The following is a 26,525-nucleotide window of genomic DNA, read 5'->3' as shown; positions in this document are numbered from 1 at the left end:
CATGTAGGTACAGCAGGTATAAAGCTCTCTGTGCAACCCCAGCACCCAAAAAGGAGAAAACAGGTGTGTTACCAGTGAAGTTAATCAAGAAAGGGGGGGGGGGGTCATTCTCACTTGCTCTTTCCAATATCTCATTCTATAGCCCTGGCTGTCCTGCAACTCATTCTGGAGCCTCGCTGGCTTCAAATCTTCAGCGACTCTCCTACTTCTGCCTCCCGAGTACCAGGTGGGATTGCAGGCGTGAGCCGCTGCCATGCCAGGCATCCTCAGCCCTCTCCCCGACAGAGTCTACAAAGCCTGGTCAATTCAGTAAGGTGAGAAAAATTGATTTCAGCATTTGGGAGGGGCAGAGAAGAGGACCAGGAGTTCAAGGCCACTGTTAGCTACATAGATAAAGCAAGGCGTGGTGGCGAAGCTTGTATCCCCAGGCATATGGATGGCTGAGGCAGGAGGATCTAGAGTTCAAGAGCAGCCTAGGTTATAGAATGAACTCAAGGCTAGTCTGATTTAGCAAGACTCTATCTCAATAAAATAAAATAAAATAAAATAAAATAAAATAAAAATAAAATCCTAGGCTGTAGTTTAATGGCAAAACACCTACCTGACACACATAAAAGCCTGACGTTGAGCCCTGACACTAGAAACAGAAACAGCAGTGGATAGATTAATGTATATGTGGGAGTGGGGTGTGTATAAAGATAACATGCATATTGGAGAAAAATAGATGTGTTATCCAATAGCTGCCATTTGGACACTTACAATTCACATGGAAGGAGAGAAAGCCAAATCTACATTTCATCCAAAAAATAAGCTCCAGATATACTAAGGAGCTTAACATTAAAAAATGAACAGAGGTCGGGCATGGTGGCACACGCCTTTAATCCCAGCACTTGGGAGGCAGAGGCAGGCGGATTTCTGAGTTCGAGGCCAGTCTGGTCTACAAAGTGAGTTCCAGGACAGCCAGGGCTATACAGAGAAACCCTGTCTCGAAAAACAAAATAAATAAATAAATAAATAAATAAATAAAATAAAATAAAATAAATAAAAAATGAACTGGAGGAAAAATAGAATATTTTCACCATCTTATATTAAAGAAAACCTCCCTAATGAAACATATCGGTGGGGGACGACCCACAACTGGAGAAGTTTCCCCTAAGTATGCAGCGTGTCTGTAGGCCTGGAAGCACCCTAAATACCCTCAGCATCCTGGCTCTCCTGCTCATATGGGTCTGTGGAAATGCCGCTGCAGTGCTGAGCAGAGGAACTTCAGAGCACTAGACTGTGTTTACCTTGCTCTGTCACTGTAGGGCTCTGGCCTCCAGGGAAGCACTGACACACTGTTCAGGGGGTGGGGAAATGCAGCCTAGGATGTAGGAGGCCAAAGCTGGGGTTCCCTGATTCCCAGGCATCCAGTCACGGCTGGAAAACTGCACAGAGGAGTTGGGAACAGATTTGGGGCCTTTTGGGCTGAGGATGAAGTCAAGCCTGGGGCAGTTGTCTGGAAGTTCAGAGGCACCTTCTGTGAGAGACGTCTGCTGTAGGTGAAGGCCTTCTCCATGATCCCCATGATGGTTCTCGATGAAAGAGACGGTCCTTGGTTCCAAACTGTCTACTGATCATCGTGGGAAATGGGAGCATACCAACTCCTTAGGGTGGGCCAGAGATTAAATGCCTTTTGCAGGGAAGACTGTTCATGAGGGAAGCTTATTGGCTAAATTCTTAGGGCCTCTAGATACCTCATTAGCATGAAGAACTCTGTTCTGGGCTATATCACTGCTGTGGGAAGTGTCTGGGCCAGGAATCTAGCCAGGAGCAGGGAGGTGCCTACTGTCTCAGGTGGCTGCCTGGGTGCTGGGGTCTTGAACCCACTCACTTGATCTTATCTTACCAAGTTTCCTGGCACAGTTCATTCTCCCACACGCTCACTGTCTGGGAGACTCCAGTCTCACTTCACCTTTCTATTTCAAATGATGTCATCTGTGAACCAGGGTAAAGGTGATGAGGTGATTTGAATATGCTTGGCCTAGGGAGTGGCAGTATTAGGAGGTGTGGCTTTGTTGGAGGAAGTGTGTCACTGTGGGGGTGGGCAATGAGACTCTCCTCCTCCTAACGGTGCAGGAGCCAGTCTTCTACAGGCCTTCAGATGAAGATGTAGAACTCTCAAGCTCCTCCTGCAACATGCCTGCCTGGATGCTGCCATGCTCCCACTTTGATGATAATGGACTGAACCTCTGAACCTGTAAGCCAGCCCCAGTTAAAAGTTGTCCTTTATAAGACTTGACTTGGTCATGGTGTCTATTCACAGCAGTAAAACCCTAACTGAGACAGAAGCGCTGGCTTAAGCCTTGTCATGTAAAACTGTGCGAAGGTGGACAGGGTGACACACGCCTGTAATCCCAGCACTTGGTAGGCTCCCCACTGTTCTAGGTCAGCCTGGTTTCTCCTGGCCTATGTACAAAGCAAGTTACAGGCCAGCCAGGGCTACATAGTGAGATCTTGTGTCAGAAAAACAAAGAAACCCAAAACCTTAATGAGGTAATCTATGCAGAGCACTTGGAATGGGGTTTGGCGCACTGTGACCACACAGTGAAGACCAGTTGTCAATAGTGTTACCACATATCCTGAGGGTGGAAAAAGTGACATTTACAAAGACAAAACTCAAACTGCCCATTAGGAACCATTTGCTGCACTATGGGGAGACAAAGTGTTAATGGCTACAATACATAAGGAGCCTCCACAAATCAATGAAACTATCTAAACAAGGTGACAGAGAAATGAACCAAAGAATATGGAGAAATAGTTCACAGAAGAAATTCAAATTTAATTATAATTCATTAAAATGTCAATTGAAACCATTATGATCTTCTGTGCTAGCTCACACTTGGGTACTTGGGAGGTGGAGGTAGGGAGATCAGGAGTTCAGGGCCAGCCTGAGTTACATGACACTGTTTTAAAGAAGCAGCAGAGGCTGGAGGGATGGCTCAGTGGTTACAAGCACTCACTGCTCTTGCAGAGGACCAGAGCTCAATTCCCAGCTCCCACATCAGGCAGTTCACAACTACCTGTAACCCCAGTTCCTGGCTCATCCACTGCCTCTGGCTTCCATGGCTCATTCATTAACTTGTACAAATCCACAATCAGGCCTCACACACATATATTTAATTAAAAATAAACTTATCAAAAAAAAGGCTAGAGAGATGGCTCAGTGGTTAAGACTGCTGCTCTTCCAGAGGTTCTGAGTTCAATTCCCTGCAACCACATGGTGGCTCACACCCATCTGTAATGGGATCTGATGCCCTCTCCTGGTGTGTCTGAAGACAGCTACAGTGTACTCACATATAATAAATAAAATTCTTTTAAAAAAACTAATCAAAAAAATCTGGGTGGTAGTGATGTACACCTTTAATTCCAGGACTCAGGAGGCAGAGGCAGGCAGATCTCTGAGTTTGAGGCCAGCCTGATATAGTTCAGGACAGCCAGGGCTACACAGAGAAACCCTGTCTCAAAAAACAAAAAGCAAAAAGCTAAAAACAAAAACAAAAAAAAATCCAGATCAACAAACAAAAGAAACTTTGAACCCCAACCCAACCAATCCACCAAATAAAAATCCAATAATATTTAAGAATCATCTTTTCCCTTCTACCTCCCCTCCCCTTCCTTTCTGATTGGTAGGGAAATGTTGGTAAATTTTTTCTGAGGGATATATATATATTTTTTTTTCTTGGTATATTCCTGACTGTCCTTTGCTCTGTAGACCAGGCCAGGCTAGCCTTGAACTTAGATATCTGTCTGCCTCTGAGTTCTAGGATTAAAGGTTTCTGCCACCACCACTTGGCAAGACTGTAAACTCTAAAAAAAAATTTTGGTAGTAATTTGGTAACATCTGTTAAAAAAAAAATCAGCTGGTCATGAAATCTTAGTGTGTCCCCACCCCCCCCCAAAAAAAAAACCAAACAAAAAAACAAAAATAAAAAAGAAGTGGAAAAGAGGCTGGAGAGATGAAGAGATAAGAGATGGAGAGATGGTTCAGCTGTTAAGGTGCACATGGTGATCCATGCCATTAAAGAGCAGACATCTCTAAGTTTAAGGTCAGCCATATCTACATACAGAGTTCCAGGTCAGCCAGGAGGGATGTATGGTGATATCTTGCCTCAAACAAACACACACACAAACAAATAAAATAAGAGCCAGTGTTGTTCTTGTAAAGCACTGCGTTCCTAGTTCAGTTTCCAGCATCCACATGAAGCAAAAGCCTATAACTCCAGCTCCAGGAAACATGACACCTCTGACCTCAGCGTATACCTGAAATCACGTGTACATACTCACACACTGACACGCTTGTGCGCAAACAAAAACAAAAACAAAAAAACAAAAAACAGGTTTCAAGATGGCTTGCTAGTACAGGCCTGTAGTGCTAGCTAACCAACCCAGTGAGTGAGACTATAAACATCCTACTGGCTTGTCAGCTGATGTCTCAATTTTGTGATTTCCCCTTTCCTTCTTAATTTGTTTGGTAAAATGGTTTGTATTTCTGAATACCAACCTTGGGAGAAACTGAATAAAACATATATCCTTCATCTGCATGGTGATAATTCCATAGCCTGCCATATTTTTTGAAGACTATTTTCTAGCCCTTTTCCTGAAGGAGAAAAGTATTTTAAGGGATAACACTTCAGGGGGCCTTTTTATGTGCCTCAGCCTGGCCTGGAATGTAATTTTACTTTCATTTTATTTCATTTAATTAACTAATTTATTTATTGAGACATAGTTTCTCTTTATAGCTCTGGCTGTCCTGGAACTCACTCTATAGACCAGGCTGGTCTTGAACTCAGATATCCACCTGCCTCTGCCTCCTGAGTGCTGGGATTAAAGTCGTGCACCACTACCTGACTTGTTTTGTTTTATTTTTATTTTTTTAATTAAAAAAATTTTTTTTATTTTTTAATGCTTTTATTTATTTATTTATTTATTTATTTATTTATTTATTTATTTATTATATGTAAGTACACTGTAGCTGTCCTCAGACACTCCAGAAGAGGGAGTCAGATCTCATTACGGATGGTTGTGAGCCACCATGTGGTTGCTGGGATTTGAACTCCTGACCTTCGGAAGAACAGTCGGGTGCTCTTACCCACTGAGCCATCTCACCAGCCCTTTTTAATGCTTTTTTGTTGTTGTTGTTTCGAGACAGGGTTTCTCTGTGTAGCCTTGGATGTCTTGGAACTCACTCTGTAGACCAGGCTGGCCTCGAACTCAGAGATCTGCCTGCCTCTGCCTCCCAAGTGCTGGGATTAAAGGTGTGAGCCACCACTGCCCAGCTCTTTCTTTCTTGAGGCAGCAGCTCACTATACAGTCCTGGAACTGGATATGTAGACCTTGCCAGTCTAGAATTCATAGAAATCTGCTTGTCTCTATCATTCTTTCTCCTCCTCCTCCTCCTCCTCCTCCTCCTCCTCCTCCTCCTCCTCCTCCTCCTCCTCCTCCTCCTTATTTTTGACTTTTTCCTGACAGGGTTATTCTGTGTTACAGCCTGACAGTCTTGGAACTTATTTTGTAGACCTGGCTGGACTTGAACCCACAAAGATATGACTGTCTCTGCCTTCTGGATGTTGGGAATAAAGGCTTTGGGATTCAGTGTGGTTCAGTCACCACTATCTAGCTGCTTTTTTCAAAAAATATTTTATTCTTTTATGTGTTCCAGTGTTTTGCCTGCAGGTATGTCTGTGTACCACATGTCTGTGTTCACATGTGTTTGCCTGGTGTGGGTAGAAGCCAGAAGAGGTGTTGGATCCTCTGGAACTAGAGTTTCTGCTGGTTGTGAGCTGCCTCGTGCTTGCTGGGAATCAGACTCTGGTCCTCCCGCAGAGCAGCAGGTGTTGGCAGCTGCTGAGCTGGTTCTACAGCCTCAGATGGCAAGTCTTGTGTATAGGAAGCTATGGGCAGTGTTTAGTTATGTCTGATATAGTCATGATATGGCATCTCTTCTATGTCTGGTCCAGTGGCCCCTTGGGGACACTTTTAAAGATTGTGATGATAATGAGGAGCAGTGATTTTTTTCCCCATCTGTGGTGAGAATAAAGGAATTGCAGAAAGATTTGACGTTAAACATGAGAAACACATCCTGATGTCTGGTTTGAGATCCCTAGTAACAACACTCGCAATTTCTCCTTGTCGGCTTAGACTCTAGCGGCGCAGGACTCGGTTTTAAATTTACAATAGTAGAGTGGGAGAGATGATGGTTCAGCCGTTGAGAGCACTGTTGTTCTTGCAGACGACCTAGGTTTGGTTTCTAGCACCCACAAGGTGGCGCACAACTGCTTACAACTCCAGTTTCAGGGGATGCAGTGCCCTCTTCTGGCCTCCATGACTATCAGGTATAATGTAGACAAAACATCCACACACTTAAAATTTTTTTTGAGACAGGGTCTCACTGTGTAGTCCCAGCTGGCTTGAAACTCACTATATAGACCAGGCTAGTCTCAAACGCACAGAGATCTGTCTGCTTTGTGCCCCAAGTGGTGGCATTAAGGGCTTGTGTTATCAGATCCCGGTCCACGTATAATACATTAAAAGGAAAAAGTTAGTAGGCAGCTCTCTTGACAACCGAGTCATCTCTCCAACCCCTTCATAGTTCTTTTATTAAGGGCCCAATCAATAGGTTGACCACTGATAATCACTGTTGTTCGCGTGATTTTACTCGACCTTTACAAAATGATGGTCTATAAATGATTGTTAATTTTGCTTAATTAATAGTAATAGTAGATTATTATTAATATTATGAATGCTTCCTTTCGTCCGCGGGAGAAATTCTCTTATCTACCTTCAGGTCTCTCTTTTAACCTCTTTGTGGTGGGAGTGGGATTGTGCTTATTCACTATTTTGAACTACAACTTTCAGGATGCAACGGGCAAAGCCTCGTGGGGGAACTTCAACCAATCCAATGCCAACGCTCTCAGTCAGCGACCTATTGGCTCTTGGTAGAGGCGGGCCTCTCAGTTGCTAGGCCAGTGCCTTTCCGGAAGTGGTTGCTGGTCGCTGCAGGGCAACACCCCGGCGTCCCTGGAAGCGGGGAGCCGGACACCCCGGCGTCCCTGGAAGGTGGGGGGCCGGGGTGGTGCTGGGGAGGAGGCGCAGAGCCATCCTCCCGGAAACCCCGGATCGGGGACAGGTGAGATCTCGGAGCCAGGCTTGGTGGCGTGGCAGGAGTTTGCAGGGAGCTGAAGCGTTGTGAGGTGTTGCTGCGCGGGAACTAAGCTGGGAGAGAAGAGCCCTCCGGCGTGCGGGGCCTGGCTTTCTAGCCTCTCCTGAATCTACACCCTACCGCCATTGCCCAGCCCATTCCTGGGCTATCCCAAGTTCAGCCAAGCGCATGGCATCTTTCGGCCAGCTGGGCAAGAGAGGAGGTTTGGGGTTTTCTTTGCACTGATTCAGGAATCTACGCCCGGAACCGCTGCCCTCTTCTTGGCCTCGGTGACTCGCCCTCGCGCGTCTGCCAGCTCAGCCCTCTGCAGGCCCCTGCATGCTTTTCTCTGCACTCCATCTCTGGATTGCGACTAGAGCCTCCAGTTACCGGTTGCTCTGGGAAGTACTTGCTGCCTAGCCAGATACCTTACTCGAGCTTAGATGTGCTTGCGGATCATCTCCAACCCGCACCCCCCCCCCGCCGCCCCCCCCCCCGGACCTTCTATCAATGTCTCCCATGTTTCTTGTCTCAATGGAGAACTTCCTCAGTCACTTAGCCCACTCTACGCTGAGAATTCATTCCGCTGTCTGCAGTAGTCATCTGGCATGCTTCAGATTTCTTGGCAGTCGGCTTCTTGGCCTAAAATCACAGTGGACTGGCTGAAATCCTCTCTGCTTTCTCTCTTCTCTTCCTTCACCTAGCTGCGAGACCCTGCTATTCTCCTGCCCTCAGGATTAGCCGCTTTTCATTCAGGTAGCCACTGGCTTGGTTCATAATTTCTTGGCTGCGCTTTCAGAATAACTGCCTCTGATTTTGTCCCCTTTTTGATTGGTTCTTGTGCAGCTGTCAGTCACCTTTCCGAACGGTAACTCTCACCACCTCCAACTTTCTTTATGAAATTCCCATGGCAGCCCCTTATGAAGTCCTGTATACAGCTAAAGCCCTCGCAAGCCCGGACTCGCTGCTCCTTGTCCTTCATTCAAGCAGTCTCTGTATTTGATAAGTGGGGATAGTAAACCTCTAGCTGAGAGGCTGGGGTGGGATGGTGGCGAATAAAGCCCTTGGTACAGTTCTGCCGCATACAAGTGTTCCGGGAAGTGTGTGGTTAGTCCAAGTTTTTGTTGTTATAATTAATCCTTACCCCATCAAGCACATTTGCTGTGCTTGTGCTCCCCCCTCCCCTCCCCCTCATCCCTTCCCCCCTCCCACACTCGAATACTCACATATACACAGATACACACACACACTCACACACACATACACAGACACACACACACTCACATACTCACATATACACAGATACACACACACTCACACACACGTACACAGACACACACACACTCACATACTCACATATACACAGACACACACACACTCACACACACGTACACATCCACACACACACTCACATACTCACATATACACAGATACACACACACTCACACACACGTACACATCCACACACACACTCACATATGGAGTTGTTGTTTTGCAGTACTAGGGATTGAACTCAGGGCTTTGCACATGCTAGGCAGGCCCTAGTAGCCACTCCGTCCCATCAAGCTGCTTTGCTTCTGTTCATGGCGTTCCTTCTGCTTTAAATGTCCTTGCTCTAGGGGCCGGTGAGATAGCGGTGAGATAGCTCAGTTGGTAAAGTTTTTTTTTTTTTCTCTCTAAGCATGAGAACCCGAGTTAAGTCCCTTGTAAAAAAAGCCAGGCATGGTGGTTCCTGCTTGTGGTCTCAGTGCTGGAGACATAAAGGTAAGGGGATCCCTGGGGCTGGAGTTACAGGTGAGCTGCACCCCACAGAATCTAACCTGGGTGCTGGGAACTGACCTTAGGTTCCCTGGAAGGGCACCAGGCGCCCTTACCTTGAGCCGTCTCTGCAGCCCCAGCCACTCTGATTTCCCTCCTTCCACTCTGGCTTCCGTTTCAGCCTGTGTGGGAAAAGTGCTTTTGAACGGGCAGCTCTGTAGGACAAAGGCCGAATCTGCAGCATGGCTTTGGTTTCTTTCCTTCCTCTTCAGCAACATTTCCAGTACTTTCCTGATTGCTGGCGTCTCCTGCTGCAGGGCCTTTGCATGTGCTGCTGCTTCTGTTGTTAGAACGTGCTTCCTTCTCTGTCAGTAAATACCTGTTCATCCTCCAGGTCTCAGCATAGGGCACATCTCGTGCCCAGAGGGAAACTTGATCACGAGTGGCCTCTATGAGCTGTTGGTGAAGTGTGAGTTCTGACTGTGCACTTCTGCCTTGCATCTCTTTACCCTCATGGCCTCTTCTTGCCACCTTGTCCCTGAAGCGAGGAAAGGCATGGTATAGCCCAACCCTAATTTATTTTGTTTTCTTGGCAGAAGATTTGTCTGAAATTTTGAAAAATCTATGAATTTAGATTTTCCACCTACTTCCTGGCCTGTAGGTTTTTGTTAACAGTCAGGCATCCTGGTTTGTTTCCTATTGCTGTTAAAAACACCATGACCAAAGCAGCTTGGGGAGAAAAGGGTTTATTTCATCTTATAGTCCATCATGAAGGGAAGGGATAGGAAGAGGCAGGGACCATGGAGGAAGAGGCAGGGGTGGAGGAAGAGGCAGGAACCACGGAGGAAGAGGCAGGAATGGAGGAAGAATGCTGCTTGTTTTACTGGATCACTCTTTGTGGCTTGCCCAGCTACTGTTATTTTTGTTTGTTTGCTTATTTTTGAGTCAGGGTTTCTCTGTGCAACAGAGCCCTGCTTGTCCTGGATTCCCTTTGTCGTTCAGGCTGGCCTTGAACTCACAGAGATCTGCCTGTTTCTGCTTCTCGAGTGCTAAGATTAAAGGCACGCACCACCAAACCCAGCCCTTATTTTGTTTTAGTTTTTTGAGATGGGGGTCCCTCTATGACTATCCTGTAACAGAAACGCACTATATAGAACAGACTCCACCTGCCTCTGCCTCCCTATTGCTGGCATTAGAGGCATGTGCCACCACACAAGCCAGTCTGATGGAGGCAGCTCCTCATTTGAGGTTCCTTCTTCCCAGGTGACAGAAACTAAACAGCACTTGAGGCTTGTTTGTTGTTTTCCTACGAGGCTAGCAGTTGTTCCTGGCTGTTGGTTTCTGCAGATGGGATGTGGGCACAGGCCACACCTCTCAAATGCAGTTTCTCTGGTTGTGTGAAGAGGTCAACGTTTGATAAGTGCTAGTTCGTGTTTGGGTCAGTCCTCTTGTCTGTAGCCTTTCCTTGTCTCCTCCCCTCTTCTCTCTAAGTAAGAGGATTAAGGACTCAGGTGACCAGGTCTATGTCCTGGTTTCTGTCCTCCCCCCACCCCCCCCTCCCCGCCCCCAAACTGATTTCCAGAGTGAGTGGCGGCCAGGCCTTCTCAGTCTCTGACTGAGAGTAGAGGCATAGATGTGGTGTCTGGACGGTGGTCTGACTTCTGAGAGGGGGACATGCTCTCTCAGCTTATATATCACAGGGAATTCTTTTTTCTTTCTTCTTCTTTTTTAAACTTTTCTTACTTGGAGGGGCGTGGTGGGAATGAGAGGGGCAGAGTCTGGTTTTCTTGGAGGTCTGGTGGACTGAAAGTGGTCTGAGTGTCATGATCACAGAAGGCCACAGGAACAGGTCTTGATAGGTTCCCTGTTGCTTCTCGGAGGTCCCTCTGTATGGATCTGGGCTAGGGTCCTGGTCACCAGCCTCAGCCGTTACTGAACGCTCCGCTGCAGGTCTGGTCAGACTTGGCCTTTATGATGGGCAGTGGGGTGTGTGTGTGTGTGGGGGGGGGTGGTGTCTTCTTGCTGAGAGGAACATTGCCTGCTCTTTGTACCACCTGGAATAGTCAGAGGTGCTCAAGTGGACAGGAGAGACCAGGACCTGCTGTGCTGGTCACTCCTCAGGTGGCCCACTCAGGTGGGAAGGGCTGTGACAGCCTGTTTGTTTGTTTGATTAGGTTCCAGCGTGGGAGCTGCTGTGGGGAAGGTTAATAGAACCCCCATGGTCCAGAGCTGGAGGTGAGACTAGGGGCAGGAAAAGAGGGACAGTCCCAGCATCACATGGGGATCACCAGCACTGCAAACCAGCAAATAAAATAACACACAGATAAGGTCCTTCCTAGTTCCCACCGTGCACGTGCCTACCAACCCTTGTCTTCATTTGATGGAGTGAGAACGCCGATTTCCGTTCCTTTGCTTGGGTCAGGTCAGGACCCCACCCCAATGACCTCACTTAATATTGACTCTGTCTTAAAGACCTTACTACTACTACTACTACTACTACTACTTAACTACTACTTCTTCTTCTTCTTCTTCTTCTTCTTCTTCTTCTTCTTCTTCTTCTTCTTCTTCTTCTTCTTCTTCTTCTCCTCCTCCTCCTCTTCCTCCTCCTCCTCCTCCTCCTAGAATTACAGAAGGTTGTGAGCCACCTTGTGGGTGTTGGAGAATTGAACCCAGATCCTCTGGAACAGTAGCCAGTGCTTCTAACTACGGAACTATCTCTCTCGTCCTCAAGTTTAAACACTTTAGAGAGCTAGGCTTCAAGATGTCTTGTGGTGCAGTGTGTGTTCTGTAACTTTGGGCAGGGGCATGACAGGGCATTCATTACCCAGGCACAGAGCCTGTGAAGCTCTGAGCTACAGGCAGGGACCTCAGCCATGCTGCTGTGCAGCATCTGGTGTGACCCAGATGCTCTGTGACCCAACTCAGCTCTCCCTTCCCGGCCAGCTCACTGATTTTCTCTTTGGATAGGGTCTCTGGGATCAAGATAGCTACGATAGACTGAACCATGGCTAGACGGCCCATCCTTTTAGGTGACCAGCTGGTCCTGGAGGAAGATTCTGATGAGACCTACGTTCCCAGTGAGCAAGGTAAGACACTTGTGGAGGGTTGGAATTGTTCTCTGAGCACAGACATTGTAATTGATTATTTAAACACATTTTTAAAAATTGTTTTATGTGTTTGGGTGTTTTGCCAGCATGCATACCTGTAAACCACATACATGCAGTGCCTGAGGAGGCCGAGAGGGGGCATCATATCCCCTGGAACTGGACTCACAGATGCTTGTGAGCCACCATGTGGGTGCTGGGAATTGAACCTGGGGTTCTTAAGAGCAGCCAGTGCTCTTAGCCACTAAGCCCAGCCCCCCCCCACCCCCCTGGTTTGCTTTTGTTCTGCCAGTATAGAGTTGGTCCATGCACAGGGCTGCTCAATATATTTGGGTTAGATCAGAGGTTGGCAAACTATATAGCCTTTGGGCCCAAGTTGGCAGCTTGCCTCTTCTTGTCAATAAAGTTTTATTGGAAGACAGCCGTGTTTATTTCTGTGTCATCATTGGCAGTCTTCATCCTTTGATAGCAGTGTCAAATAACTGTAATAGATTTACAACCTTCAAGGCCTGCAAGAGTTACTATCGGACCAACTTTATAGCAAATGTTTGCTGACACTGGAGATCAGATTGGTTTTAAATGAGATAGGAGTATAGGGGATGTTGTGAAATATGGCGTGTAAATCCAGTTTCTTCCGAACTAAGCTAAGGCTGGCTGGCATGTTGGCACTCCCTGTAATTCCAGCACTCAGGAGGCTGAGGCAGGAGGATCGCTGCTACAAGTTCAAGGCCAGGGTCAGAATGAGTTTGGGGCCAGGCTGAGCTACACAGTCTCAATAGCAACAACAAAGATAACAAGGTAGTGACTCTGCCGGTGGAGTGCGTGCTTCTCATGCAGGAAGTCCTGGGTCAGTGAGAGCGTCTCATACGTCCAAGTGTGGCAGTAAATCTCAGGAGTGGGTTGGGGAGGGGCAGCGAGGGAGGATTTGAAGTCATTGGGCTGTGAGTTTAAGGCCTTCCTGAAAACGGAAAAAAGAAAAAAAGTAGCATTATTTATTTATGTTACTTTTTCTATTCTCTGTTTTAGAAACTTTGAATTTATTTCCCTTTTAAACCCCACCCCAAGCTGAATATGGTGGTTCATGTCTTTCCCTTTAACCCCAGCACATGGGAGGGAGGCAGAGGCAGAGGCAGATCTCTGAGTTCCCTGCCAGCCAGTGCTATACTGCTAGGCCCTGTCTCAAGCAACAACAACAACAAACAAAAACCAAAGAGCAACCCAGAGGTGCCCCCCTGAGCCAGGTCCTGTCAAGGAGGTCCCCGTGGTTCCCTGTCCTGTGAAGGGTACAGCTGGGCCGCCCAGCACTCTGTGCTTTGCGGTTGGTGGATTGAAATTTGCTTTGACATGCTGAAGAGTTGTGGACCCGGACACAAGTTCTGCCTCCCGCTCAGGTGGTTCGTGGACCTGGCAGAGAAGGGTAAGAACAGGTGCCCCTCCCTGGGGAGGCCAGGACCCCGCTTTAGAACTTGCAATTTGCCAATAGCCAAGTGTGTTTGCCCGTTGCCATGTAGAGGTTTTAAAACGGTATATATTTTTTATTTTTACCTGTCAGTTTCTAAACCTCTGTGTACTGGAGGACAGCATGGTGTGCACACCGCAGTGCTCGTGTGGAGGTCGGAGGGCAGCTTGTGAGAGTGCTCGCTTCACCTACATGAAGTCCTGGGCTCTCTTCCTTCCGCCGTGTGGATTGCAGGAACTAGATCAGGCCTCCAGGATCGGTGGCAAGCACCTTTACCTCTGAACTATCTTGCTGCCCCGACTCCCACTTCCTTCTGTGAGATCCAATTCGTAGCAATCCTCCTGCTTCAGATTCTCAAGTGCTGGGAATTGCAGACTTGAGTCACCAACCAGCTGTGCTTTTATTGTTCATTCTTTGGCATTAGACATGGAACCCAGATACTCAGGCCAAACTGTACCACTGAGCTGTGTGCCCAGCCTCCACCTATGTCTGTGTACATACTGTGTGTGCCTCCGGTGCCCACTGAGACCAGAAGAGGGGGCCTGATGCCCTCAAACTGGAGTTGAGCACTGAGCTATTCCTGTAGTCTATGGTTTGTCCTCTTTCTGTTGTCTGTCAGTCTGTTGATGACGGGCCTCTGAGTTATGTGCATATCACGGTTAGAAAAGCCTGCCCCACCAAAAGTAGAGCTGATTTCTCACATATTCTAGTTTATTTTCGTTCCTACACTGTCGATGGGGTAACTTATCTCCCTACTGGCCCAACTACTGTTGTGGGTGTCTGGGTCTGTCTCCTTTCTCCCATTGGACTGTCCGGCCATGTGCCAGTGTCACACTGAATTACTGTGGTGCATCGGATTCTAATACGGAGTAGGGCTGAAGCCCTTGTCCCAGTCTTTCCAGTTTCCTCGGCCATCTTGTTTGTTTTATTGGCCCACGACTTTAGACTTATCAGTCAGGCTCTGGGTAGGGCAGTGCTTGGGGGGACTCTTGGTACCTGGGGGTATCGTGATGAACATCGGATTGATTCAGAAGGGACCGTCATGTTTGTGGTGTCTTCCTTCCAAGAATGTCATATCCCTGTCCAGGTGTCTTTTTGTGCTATCCTTGAATGACTTCAGATTTTCTTTGTTTTTGTTTTTTTTTTTTACATTTATTTATCCTATGTATGTATATGTATGTACAGCATGTGCGTGAAGGTCAGAGGACAACTTGCAGTAGTCAGTTCTCTCTTTCTACCATGTGGGCTTTAGGATGGGACTCCGAGCATTAGGCTTGGCTGCAAATAAATGTGTTTACGACCCATCTTAACAACTGACTTCAAGTCTCCTTAATTTTTTTTTTTGAGGCAGAATCTCTGTACCTGAAGCTGTGTATGTGTATGCATGCATTTTCCTTTTATTTTTTCTTCCTTCTTTCTTCCCTTCCTTCTCTCCTTCCTTCCCTTTCTTCTTCTAAGCCTGGCTGGCTTCAGCCTCACTGTGTGGCCCAGGTTGGTCTCGAACTTCGATTCCTTGTGCCTCCATCCCCTAAGTGCTGGGATTACAGATGTGGACCACCATGCATTGCTTCCTTGTTTCTGGAATTCAAGATGTGTGTCCCTCACCTTTTCCAAGATGCAAAATGCCCCAAATCTGCCTTTTTAGATGAGCCATTTTGATGATGGGATTCTTGACCCATGAACTCTAATGCAAATGCGCCAAAACCAGGAAGGAGCTGAAGTCTTTAACATGCCTCGTCCCAAGAGTTTTGGGGAAAGGATGCTTGATTTCCCTCTCACTCTGTACCCCTGGCTGCCCCGGAACTTGCTATGTAGGTCAGGCTGACCTGAGACTGGCAGTGATCCCCTGGCCTTAGCCCCTGGAGCATGGGGGGGGGGTACAGGCATGAGCTACCTCACTTGGTTTGTGTAAAGGTTTTTCTAGGGATGTATTATAAAAACTCTTCTGCCAACGCCTAGTCTGAGCCACACTGCCTTCTCTGCCTCGGCTTCCTGCTTAGCTCCGTGTCCCTGCATTGTCTGTGTCCCATCTAATAGTAGTGGTCTTGCAGGGAGAAATGGATCCTTTCCAGGCTGGCTCCAATGCCCTTCCACATATTCAGTGCCCTTGGTGAGGTTTCAGGGTTCTTGGTCACATGGCTTTCCTATCTTGACAGTTGAGCTGTGCGGTCGTGTTGGTTTCTGGCAATCCCCAGACACACTAAGCCATATCTTGTCACAGGTTCATTGCTCCAGCTCTTTGCTTTAGTGTCCCATTTGCCCAGAGGGTTTCCATAGCTATACTCTCCGAAGGAGCACCCTACATCTTTTTTTTTTTCCCCCGGAGACAGGGTTTCTCTGTGTAACCCTCTATCTTGATATTCACTCCGTTGTAGTTTTGAGAGCAAGAATTGTTTGTGTGTATTTATATTTTCTTAGAGAATTATTTTAAATTATTTATAAGTGTGTGTGTGTGTGTGTGTGTGTGTGTGTGTGTGTGTGTGTGTGTGAGCGCTCTCGAGTGCATGTAGTGCAGGTGTCTGCAGAGGCCACAGGCATTCTGAAACTGGAGTTACAGGTGGCGGTGAGAGCCATCCAACATGGGTGCTCAGAACTGAACTCTGGTCTTCTGCAAGGGGGGTCCAGGATCCGAGCCAGTGAGCCATCTCTCCAGCCTGCGTGTTTATGTTTTCTTCTTTGCTGTCTGTCTCTTGTTAGGACAGTGAATATTCTCTCCCGTTTTCATGGCTCAGAGTAACAAGTTCATCGGAGGTAGTCATTGTGAAGCTGTGCTTGGTGGCATACACCTCTAATAAGTACTTGGGAGACTGAGGCAGGATGTTTGTAAGCTTAAGGCTCGCCTGAGCCTCGTAGAGCTTATTCTAAGTGAGGACCCCCCTCCCCCCATCTCAAAGAACTAAAAAAAAGGTGAAACTATTCAATAAGTCATTCCCTGGCCAGTTAAATGTACGTTGGTTCTTTAGAAAAAGTGTTATTTCCTAGTCCCCAGTGTGTCATCCTCCAGTTCTCCATGGAGATGACATATTGGCCATACCCATCTAGCCTGGACTAGACTCAAGCCTGGGTATTTATTCCTGTGGCCACCAGGGACACCTATCCTTTTCCCCAAAGATAAGATTGCATAGTGCATAGTTCTCTCCAGTCTTCCAGCTCTCTGGCAAAGGGCTCTCCTAACTGTTTGATTTCGAGAGCGGAGCAGAAGTAGAGTCCAAAATATATACTACAATTGAGTAAGAGGCACTACCTTTAGGAAGAGGGGTTCATTAGATGGGGAAGAGGCCACCCGAGTGTCATCTGCTTTCTCAGCTGGGTGCCTTCCTGTCCCTCAGAGAACCAGGCACTGCCTTCTGTTTGCTGAGGTGACACATGGTACGTGCCACCGTCACAACACACACTCTCCTTTCATGTTCTGTGTGTTTGCAAGGTCCTTAGAGAGCTCAGTCATCTATAGTTGATGGAACTCGCTTGGGGCTTAAGGGCCAAGTGCACTGGGGCCCAGCTCCTGTCAGTCTCTCTGGAGTTTATCTTCTGTAAGGCTGCCCTCATCCTGGATGGTTCCTGGATGGTTCCGGCTGTGGCTTTGGGTCCTTCCTGAGCCCTGCCCACTGTGAAGTCTTGGTTTCACTCTTTACCTCGTCTGTTAACTGTGGCTTCAGATTATATTTGTGCGAGTTTGGAGGTAGCCTGGTTTGATTCAGATGGGCTCTTATAAATTGGGATATAAGGAAACTGTTTCTGTATGTTTGGCTTGTTTGTTTGTTCAAGCTTTTTGAGAAGGTCTCAGGAAGCCCAGCCAGCCTCTAACTCAGTGGGGAGTTGAGGGTGACCTTGAACTCCTGATCCCCCTGCCTCTGCTTCCCAAGTGCTGGAATTCTGGATGTGCACCAACGCACTCCGCTTTAGTTCTATATGTTTATTATTTATATTTAGAGATGCTATATTCTATCACTGAGGAAAACTTGGAGAGTAAAGCCAAGTTCAGAATAGAACTGTCTAAATTTTGCTTCTTTCCACCCCTGCCCATCCTCCTCTCTCTTACCCCTTCCACCCTCCTCCTTTTCCCTCCTTCTCTCTTGCAGAAATCCTTGACTTTGCCAGAGTGATTGGTATTGACCCTATCAAGGAACCAGAACTGATGTGGCTGGCGAGAGAGGGTATTGAGGCTCCATTGCCCAAGGGCTGGAAACCATGGTAAGTCATTGTATTGGCTCACTAACCTGGCCTGTCAGAAGGACCTGACTCTGGAATGTAGGGGTGTGTGTGTGTGTGTGTGTGTATGTGTGTATACATGTGTGTGTAGATCAGATATGCACGTCTTATTTTGTTTTTAAGTGTATGTATGAATGTTTCTCTACATATATGTGTGTGCACCATGTATGTGCTTGGTGCCCACAGAAGCCAGAAGAAGTCATTAGATTCCTTGGGACTGTGGTTAGAGACTGTTGTGAGCTACCATGTAGATGTTGGGAAATAAACCCCGGTCTTCTGCAAGAGCAGCAAGTGCTTTTAACTGCTGAGCCATCTCTCCAGCATCCCCTTTGTTTTTGTTTCTGCTTTTAGATTTGTTTTTAATCGTGCTGGCTAGTTTTATGTTAACCTGACATAGCTAGAGTTATCCAAGACGGAGGAAGCTCAGTGGAGATGATGCCTCCATAAGATAGGGCTGTAGGTAAACCTGTGGGGGCATTTTCTTAATTAGTGATGGATGGAGGAGGGCCCAGCCCATTGAGGGTGATGCCACCCCACAATGGCGGTCCAGGGCTTTATTTTCTTTAGCAGGCTGAGCAAGCTAGTAAACAGTACTTCTCCACGGCCTCTGAATCAGCTCCTGCCTCCAGGTTCCTGTCGTGTTTGAGTTCCTGCCTTAGCTTTCTTCAGTGGACTGTGGCTTGGGATCTGTAAGCCAAGTAAATAAACCCTTTCCTTCCCATGTTGCACTTGGTCTTGGTGTTTCATCCTAGCAATAGTAACCTTAAACTAAGATGTTAAGAGAGTGTGTGTGTGTGTGTGTGTGTGTGTGTGTGTTGGGGGGGGGGTATGTGCATGTGAGTGCAGTTGCCCATAGAGGTCAGAAGAGGGCACTGGATCCTCCGGAGCTGGGGTTACAGTAGTTTGTGAGCTGCCTGATATGGATGCTGGGAACTGAAATCAGGTCCTCTGCCAAAGCAGTCCACAATTTTAACCACTGGGCCATCTCTCCAGTCCTCTGCCTCTTTTCTTTTTTTTTTCTTCTTCTTTTTTTTTAATGTTTGCATGACAGGCACTTTATTTGAGCCATTTCCCCATGCCCTGGAGATAAATTTCAATGCTCAGGGGCAAAACTGCTGTTTCTCTGCAGGTTACCTCTTGCTTCAGGGCTAAGCAGGCTGGCTTGAAGGGCTCTAGGTTAAGATCTGAATGTACCCCAGAGCTGCTTCCCAGACTCGGTCCTCTCACACTAAGAAGGAATCTTTGTTGGTCCTTGCACACTGGTAGAAGGTTAAAAGCGGCCATTGCCGGGTGTGAGGAGATGGCTCAGTCTGTAAAGTGCTTGCTTTGCACGCATGAGGTCCTGAGCTTGGTCCCTAGAACTCATGCACTTTTAAAATGCCAGGCTTGGTGGCCCTCGCTTGTCATCTCAGCATAGGGAAGCGGACAGGCACATCCATGCGGCTTGCGAACCGGCTAGTCTAGCCTACGTGGTGAGCTCTGGGCCAGCGAGAGACTCTGTCTCAAAAACAACATAGATGGCTCTGCATTTGCAACAAAACCTGCATTTGTCCTCTGGCTACCATATGCGTGTGCACACATGCATATCAGTACACAGGTGAGAATGCGCACTCAGACACAAGTGTGTGCACACATGTGTAACAGAAAAAGGGACGGCTGTATCTCCTCAATACGTCTAAGAGATGCTGAGGCCAAAGGAGTTTGTAGTGAGGCCACACAGGTTTGGGAAAAGATTTCTTCCTTGGCAGTCATCCTTGGTTCTGCCGTCCTCAAGTTTGTGTAGTGTAGTGTAATGTAGTATAGTGTAGTGTAGTGTAGTGTAGTGTAGTGTAGTGTAGTGTAGTGTATTGTTGTATAGTGTGGTGTAGTGATTCTTTAAATCATTATTGTGTGTACGCGTCTGTACGGGTACCTGTGCCATAGTGAGGACATTAGAGGACAGCTTTGTCGAGTTAGTCCATTCTTTCTACCTTTCCCTGGGTTCCAGGCCCTGATCTCAGGCTGCCGGGCTTATGCATTTTACCCACTGAGCCCCTCCCCTCGTGTGACCTGTTCTTGCCTGACTTCCTGTTCATGTGCTTGTTAGTATTTTTAAAACTCCCTTAAAGCTATCTGAATTGTGAGAGAGCTCATTCAGGTTATGTCCAGGAAGCAGAGGTTTACAGTGGGAAAACAGTGCCCGGGGGCAAGGGGTAGGGTAGGGGGCGGGGCTGAAATAAGTCATAGTCACTGCAGGCACCGCCCTGCTCATGAGGACAGCGTCATTCCACTCAGGGACATTCTCCTCACTTCCTCTCTCATCACGCACGGGTGGGTGTGAAGCCTTCTCCAGGTTGTCCTCCCCAAGCTGCGACCCTGAGTTCACATCTTGCCCCAGCGTAGGGCTTGGGTGTCGTAGGGGCCCTGTCTCAGCTGGGAAGGTGCATTTGGTGGCCTAGGTAATTGCCCCTTTCTTACCCACGCCATTTACCGGGTTGACTGAACTTCAAAATGGCTGCGCCTACCCTCCTTACTCTCCTCAGCTGAAGGCACAGACTCTTTTCAGCTTCCCGCACTCGACAGGCTCCTTGTTCTGTTGGTCTTTTGGCTGCCTCTCCTTGGACCAGCTCCAGTTTCACATCTTTTTCTAGGAAATCTGTTAGCGCTTCCGACAGTATTCCCGGTGCTGAGACTCAAGCTTGTGTTTGGAAGATGGTGCTTTCTGTTTTGTGCCAGTGCCCTTTCTGATGTGGGGGTGGCAGAGAGGGGGGACTGGCTGGTCTAGGGCCAGCTGTGTGCCAGGCCTTGTGCCAGCTGCCTTTTTGTACCTGCGAGTGTAGCTGACACTCTCCTGTCCTATAGGGAGGACATGAACTATTTTTCATTTTCTGAAATAAAATAAGTCATTAAAAGTTATTTGTAGGGCTGGAGAGATGGCTCAGCAGTTAAGAGCACTGACTGCTCTTCCAGAGGTCCTGAGTTCAAATCCCAGCAACCACATGGTGGCTCACAACCATCTGTAGTGGGATCCAATGCTCTCTTCTGGTGTGTCTGAAGACAGCTATAGTGTACTCACATACATGAAATAAATAATCTTTAAAAAAAGTTATTTGTAAATATCATCTTTTACCCTATTTTCTTTCCCGAGTGTAATTATTGTCACTTGGTAAATTCCATCTAGAACTTTTAACACACACACACACACACACACACACACACACACACCCTATTTGTGGGCTTATTTTAATCATAACTGTTATATTATATCATTATGTGCACTGTTCTATGTCAGTATAATGTGTATGAGATAGAGTCTTGTTATATAACCCAGGGTGGCCTTAAACTTGTGATCCTTCTGCCTCAGACTTCTGAGTTCTTGGATTACAGGTATAATCTCTCTCTCTCTTTCTTTCTTTCTTCTGAGATGAGGTCTCACAGGTCTCTGATTGGCCTTCACCTCATATTGTAGCCAGGCTGACCCAGAACTCCTGATCCTATGACACGTGCTGGGATTATAGATGTGAACCACCATACCTGGTTTGTTTATTGGTTTTAAGACAGGGTTGTACGATGTAGCCTGGGCTGGCTGTGAACTTGTGATCCTCCTTCCTCTACCTGAATGTGGGGATTATGGGCATGTGCCATCACGAGTGATTTATCTGCCTGTAATCATTTCATTTCAGTTGCTGTGATAAAATACCTTAAGCAAAAGCAACTTAGGGGAGGAAGGAGTTATTTTAGCTTACAATTCTCGGTTACGATTTGTCTCCACTGTGTTGAGAAGTCTAGGGGCAAGGGCTTGAGACTGCTGGTCACATCATATCCATAGTCAAACACAGAGAAATGGATGTGTATGCGTGGTTTGCTACCCAGCCAGCCTCTTGCTTTGTTTTTTTGTTGTTTGTTTGTTTTTTTGTTTTTGTTTTGTTTTGTTTTGTTTTGTTTTTTGAGACAGGGTTTCAATTTGTAACTGTGGCTAGTTTAGAACCCCCTGTGCTCACCAGACTGTCCTTGAACTTATGGCCTCTGTCTCCAGGATGCTGGGATTAAAGGCTTGCTTTACTGTGATCTGCTTTTACTCTGATACAGCCTCAGGCCCTGAATCAGCAAGTAATGCTACCCACAACGGATGGAGTCAGTTAACAATGCAATCTCCTCCAGACATGACCATCACCCAACCAGATCTAGAAAAATCTCTCAGTCGAGACTGTATCCCTGGGAGACTCTAGGTTGTGGCAAGTTGATGTTAAAAACCAACTGCTAGTCACACTACCTTACCTTTTATTTTATCAGTTGTGTACTTCTCTATGCTAGACATGCCACATTGTGTGTGTGTGTGTGTGTGTGTGTGTGTGTTTGTGTGTGTGAATGAGGCTGGAACACAGAGCCTTGTGCATGCTACTCAAGCACTCTATAACTGAACTGTGAGTCCCCCAACTTCAAGTGTACCACATTCTTTAAAAAAAAAAAGAAAAAAACCAAACCAAACAAATAAAAAACCTCTTATACTAAAGAACATGTAGATGTTTTTGAGACTCACTTTGCATAAGGCAGTCTTGTTTTCTGTTTTGGGGCTTAGAGAGATGGCTAGGTAGTTAAAAGCACTTGGCTGTTCTTCCAGAGGACCCAGGTTTGATTCCCAGCACCCATGTGGTGGCTCACAATGGTCTGTAAATCTAGTTCCAGGGGATTCTATGTTCCCTCTGGCCTCTAAGGGCACCAGACACACATGTGGTGCACAACATACAAACGACAAAACACCCATAGATATTAAAACACAAAATCAGTTTCTGTATTCCCTGCTCCCTGTCACTGATGTCATCATATGCTTTATGCCTTTGTCTCTCGAGCACACAGCTCTGTTATAAGTCTTGAAATCTTTCAGGGTAGGTGTTCCAATCTTGTTTTAATTTTTTTCTTCTTATTATTAACATTTTTAGTTATTAATGTTTATGGATACTTTGCACACACCTATGTCTGTACACCACATGTGTACTTGGTGCCTAGGAGCCAGAAGAGGGACTTGGATCCCTCGGAACTAGAGTTACAGGTGGAACTAGAGAACAGGTGTTAGCCACCATGTGGATGCTGGGAATTGAACCTGGGTCCTCTGAAGAGGGGCCAGTGCTCACAGTGCTGAGCCGCCTCTCCAGCCCCTTCTTCCCATCTTCAAAGGCTCATTCTAAGCGCTTTGCATTTCCTTGTGAATTTAAACACTCTCTTGTCACTTTACTATTTGGATTGGGGCTGCACATAAATCAATTTCGGGGGAATAGGTATCTTAAACGATATTGAATCTTCCAGCCAGTGAACAATGTCTGTTTCCGCTTATTAAGGTTTCCTTCAATATCGCTAAGAAATGTTTAATAGCTTTTGTGTACATGGCTTGACTCCCTTTATCAGATTTTTCCCTAAGTAGTTCATATTTGATGCTTCTGGAAGTGCTGTATTTCCAGTCCCCAATTGTCTGTTGCTTTTATAGAGAAGTAAAATTGGTTTCTGTATATTGATCTTGCACTGTACAATCTCGCTGAAATCAATGATGTCAGGCCTAGTAGCTTGCTTATTTATTTATTTATTTATTTGCTTATTTTGAGATTCTATAGCATTTTCTACAGAAGTGATTCTGACCCCTAGGGATAAAGGTAATCTTGCCTCTCCCTTTGTAATCTGGCTGCCTACTGACCAGAGCCTTCGGCACCAGTTAAGTAGATGTAGTGACAGCAGATGTCTTTGCTTTATCAGGTAGCTGTTGGCTGTGGGCTTCCTGTAAACAACCTTCGTCAGGGACGATGCCTTCTGCCTTCGGTGGCTGGCTGAGCCTTGGAGGAGGGGTGGATGGGTGGCTTTGATCCAGGGCTTGTCTGCATCTGCTGACGAGATCATGATCTGGCTCTCTTTTTCAGTCTTTTCTGAGAATCAAATTTATTGATTGTTTTTTTTCAAGTACTTTTATCAATTAATTTTAATTGTATCTATTTATGTATTTATATCTATCTATCCACCTCTCTATTTACTTATGCTTGTGGGTGTGTGCATACCACAGCACTTGTAAGTATGGAGGTTGGAGGACAACTTGTGGGGGTTGGTTTTCTCTGTCTACTGTGTGGGCTCCTGGAAGGGAACCCAGGTCCTTGGCTTGGCCGTGAGTGCCTTCACCAGCTGAGCCGTCTCTCTGACCCCGATTTCAACGTTAAAAAAAATTTCATATTCCTGGGATAACTCCACTTGGCTGTGATGTATGGTCCCTTGTATATTTTACGGGATTTGATTTCCTAAAATCTCATTAAGTGAGATTGCATTTGTGTCCATGGGGGAAACTGGTCTGTAGTATCATTTTCTCATAATGTCTTTATCATGTTTCTTTACCATGTTGTCATTGTCCTCACAGAATGAGATCTTGTCCTCTTCAGGTCTGTAGACAAGTTTGCTGGACAAGGACTGCTGTCATTTCTGCTTTAAATATTCGATAGAATTTACCATTGCCATAATCTGTTAACATTCTTTGTGGGAAAAGTTATTTCAAATCTTGTTCTAAAAGTAGAAATGGAGCCTGTGTGGATACGTGCACAGAAACAAGGGACAACGGCAGGAGGATTGCTGTCAATTTGAGGCCAGCCAAGCCTGGTTTGCATAAAGAGTTCCAGCCCAGCCAGGACTCCATAATAAGCCCCTTTCTCATCCCTGCTCTCAGGAGGTATAGGAGAGTTCAGGCCAGGTTTTTGCTTTGCTTTGTCCTTTGAGACAGATGTCTCCCTGCACTGACTTTGTAAACTCAGTTGGCCTCAGATAGAAAGAGATGATGACCTTGAACTTGGTCTTCCAACTTCCTCATCCTGAGTGCTGAGATGAGAGAGGTTGACCGCCTCCCCTGTCTCAGACAGAAAGTACTGTTTCAAATACTGTGCCTGGAATACTGTGTAGAGAAGCATAATTTTATTTCTTTATTTCTTTTTCTTTTTTTAATTGGATATTTTATTTGTTTACATTTCAAATGTTATCCCCTTCCCCCATTTCCCCTCTGAAAACCCCCTATTCCACCCCACCCCCCCATCTGTATGTATATGTGTGCGTCTGCTTGTCTGTCTGTACACTGCGGATGCCATGATCTGCATGTATATGTGTGCGTCTGCTTGTCTGTCTGTACACTGCGGATACAGATGCCTGAGAAGGTTGGAAGAGGGTGCCAAGGATCTGGAACTGGAGTTACATGCAGTTGTGAGCTGCTGTATGGGTGCTGGGAGCTGAGCCCTGATCTGTAAGGGCGGCCAGTGCTCTTGGCCCCCGAGTCATCTCCCCAGCCCCAGGTTAAAGACTTAACGTTATGCTGATGGATTATGCAGTGCAGGGCGGGGAGGGGGTGAACTGGGGGCTTCCTGCGCTGTGAGCCACCACATAGGTGCTGCTGGGTAACAAACCTAGTTCCTCTGGAAGAGCAGCCAGTGCTCTTAACTGCTGAGCCATCTGTCCAGTACCATTAAAAAATTTTCTTTTTCCTTGAGTAACCTTTCTGAAGTTTGTTGCTTGTGTTAAATAAATAAATAAATAAAATGAAGAAAGAAAGGGAAAAAAGAAAGCCAGTGGCATTTGCAGCTTTGAATGCCTGTGTCTTATCCGCCATGCCTTTATTTCTCCTATAGGAAATACTATCTCATCTCCCATGTTGTATTCTGGGTAATTTCCTAGCTTTATTTTCCAATTCTTTATTTGTCTCTTCTTTGGTGTCAAATTTGCTGTTTAGCGCACTTTAAAAAACAACTATTTGGGGCTGGTGAGATGGCTCAGTGGGTAAGAGCACCCGACTGCTCTTCCGAAGGTCCAGAGTTTGAATCCCAGCAACCACATGGTGGCTCACAGCCATCCGTAATGAGATCTGACTCCCTCTTCTGGAGTGTCTGAGGACAGCTACAGTGTACTTACATATAATAATAAAAAAACAAACAAACAAGCAAAAAACCAACTATTCACTGCTATAAGTTAGTTTATATGTCCCAGTATTTGTTCGTTCTTAATGAATTTTGTTCTTGCTGGGCCTTAGAAGGGACTGACTTCCGAACTCTGCTCACCCCTAGCCAGAACATCACAGGTGATCTTTACTATTTCAACTTTGACACGGGGCAGTCCATCTGGGACCATCCATGTGACGAGCACTATCGAAAGTTGGTCATCCAGGAGAGGGAGAGGTGGTCAGCTCCCGGGGCCATTAAGAAGAAAGACAAGAAAAAGAAAAAGGAAAAGAAAAACAAGAAGGACAAAGAGACCTCCAAAAGTCCTCTGGTGAGTCAGCCTGGGGTGGCCTCCTACCCAGGGCTGCAGCCCCAAGAGGCATGGGGACCCAGGGGGACTGCCAGGGGGGTAACAATGAATTCTTGACAGGACATTGTCTCATTTTACCTGGAAGATTTTTCTTTCAGCCTCTGGTAGTTGTTACTTCTGTCAGTAATTCCTTCTTTCTCCCCAGAAGCTCGAGTTACAGGATTAGAGAGAGTGTGAGCTCAATGGGGCAAGGAGCATGTCTTTCATTTGATTGGAGAAGTGGTGGCATTTGTCACTGTGGGAGAGTGGGGAACAGAGACAGGAACCGTTGAGTTGGCTGTAGACTCATTATTTGCCATTATCTTAAAACTGTCAGAACACCAGTGCCTTCAAGTTTTAAAAGGAAAAGCTGGGATTCGTGGTGCATGCTTGCAATCCTAGAACTTGGAAGGCGGAAGCTGGAAGATCACGTGTTTGAGGGCAGCCTGTCTTTGATGCCTATGTGCCATTGGCTTAGTTGACATCATCTGAGGTCTCTGTGGCCTATGTCCTTGGAGGAGGGGGGAGAGAAAGAGCGGAG

The 26,525-nt window shown here is 46.6% G+C and overlaps 1 protein-coding gene across 16 annotated transcripts in view; it reads left to right on the top strand.

The window, feature by feature from the left end:
* The window catches only part of Cep164 (centrosomal protein 164), a 61,741-nt gene continuing 42,199 nt past the window's right edge, over window positions 6,984-26,525 (top strand). For 11 of the 16 annotated variants that reach the window (XR_379109.1, XM_006510133.1, XM_030244222.1 and 8 more), the window contains exons 1-4: window positions 6,984-7,168; window positions 11,906-12,024; window positions 17,581-17,692; window positions 25,762-25,966. Coding sequence is in view for 15 of the 16 variants with exons in the window: in XM_006510133.1 (XP_006510196.1) it covers window positions 11,943-12,024; window positions 17,581-17,692; window positions 25,762-25,966 (399 nt within the window). In the remaining variant the exon portion in view is untranslated. The other 5 variants (XM_011242446.3, XM_030244220.1, XM_030244223.1 and 2 more) reach the window with 5 other exon arrangements.

This window comes from Mus musculus, chromosome 9 (genome assembly GCF_000001635.26).
Source record: "Mus musculus strain C57BL/6J chromosome 9, GRCm38.p6 C57BL/6J".
NCBI classification, from domain to species: Eukaryota; Metazoa; Chordata; class Mammalia; order Rodentia; family Muridae; genus Mus; species Mus musculus.
This window is presented reverse-complemented; position numbering and strand designations above follow the sequence as displayed.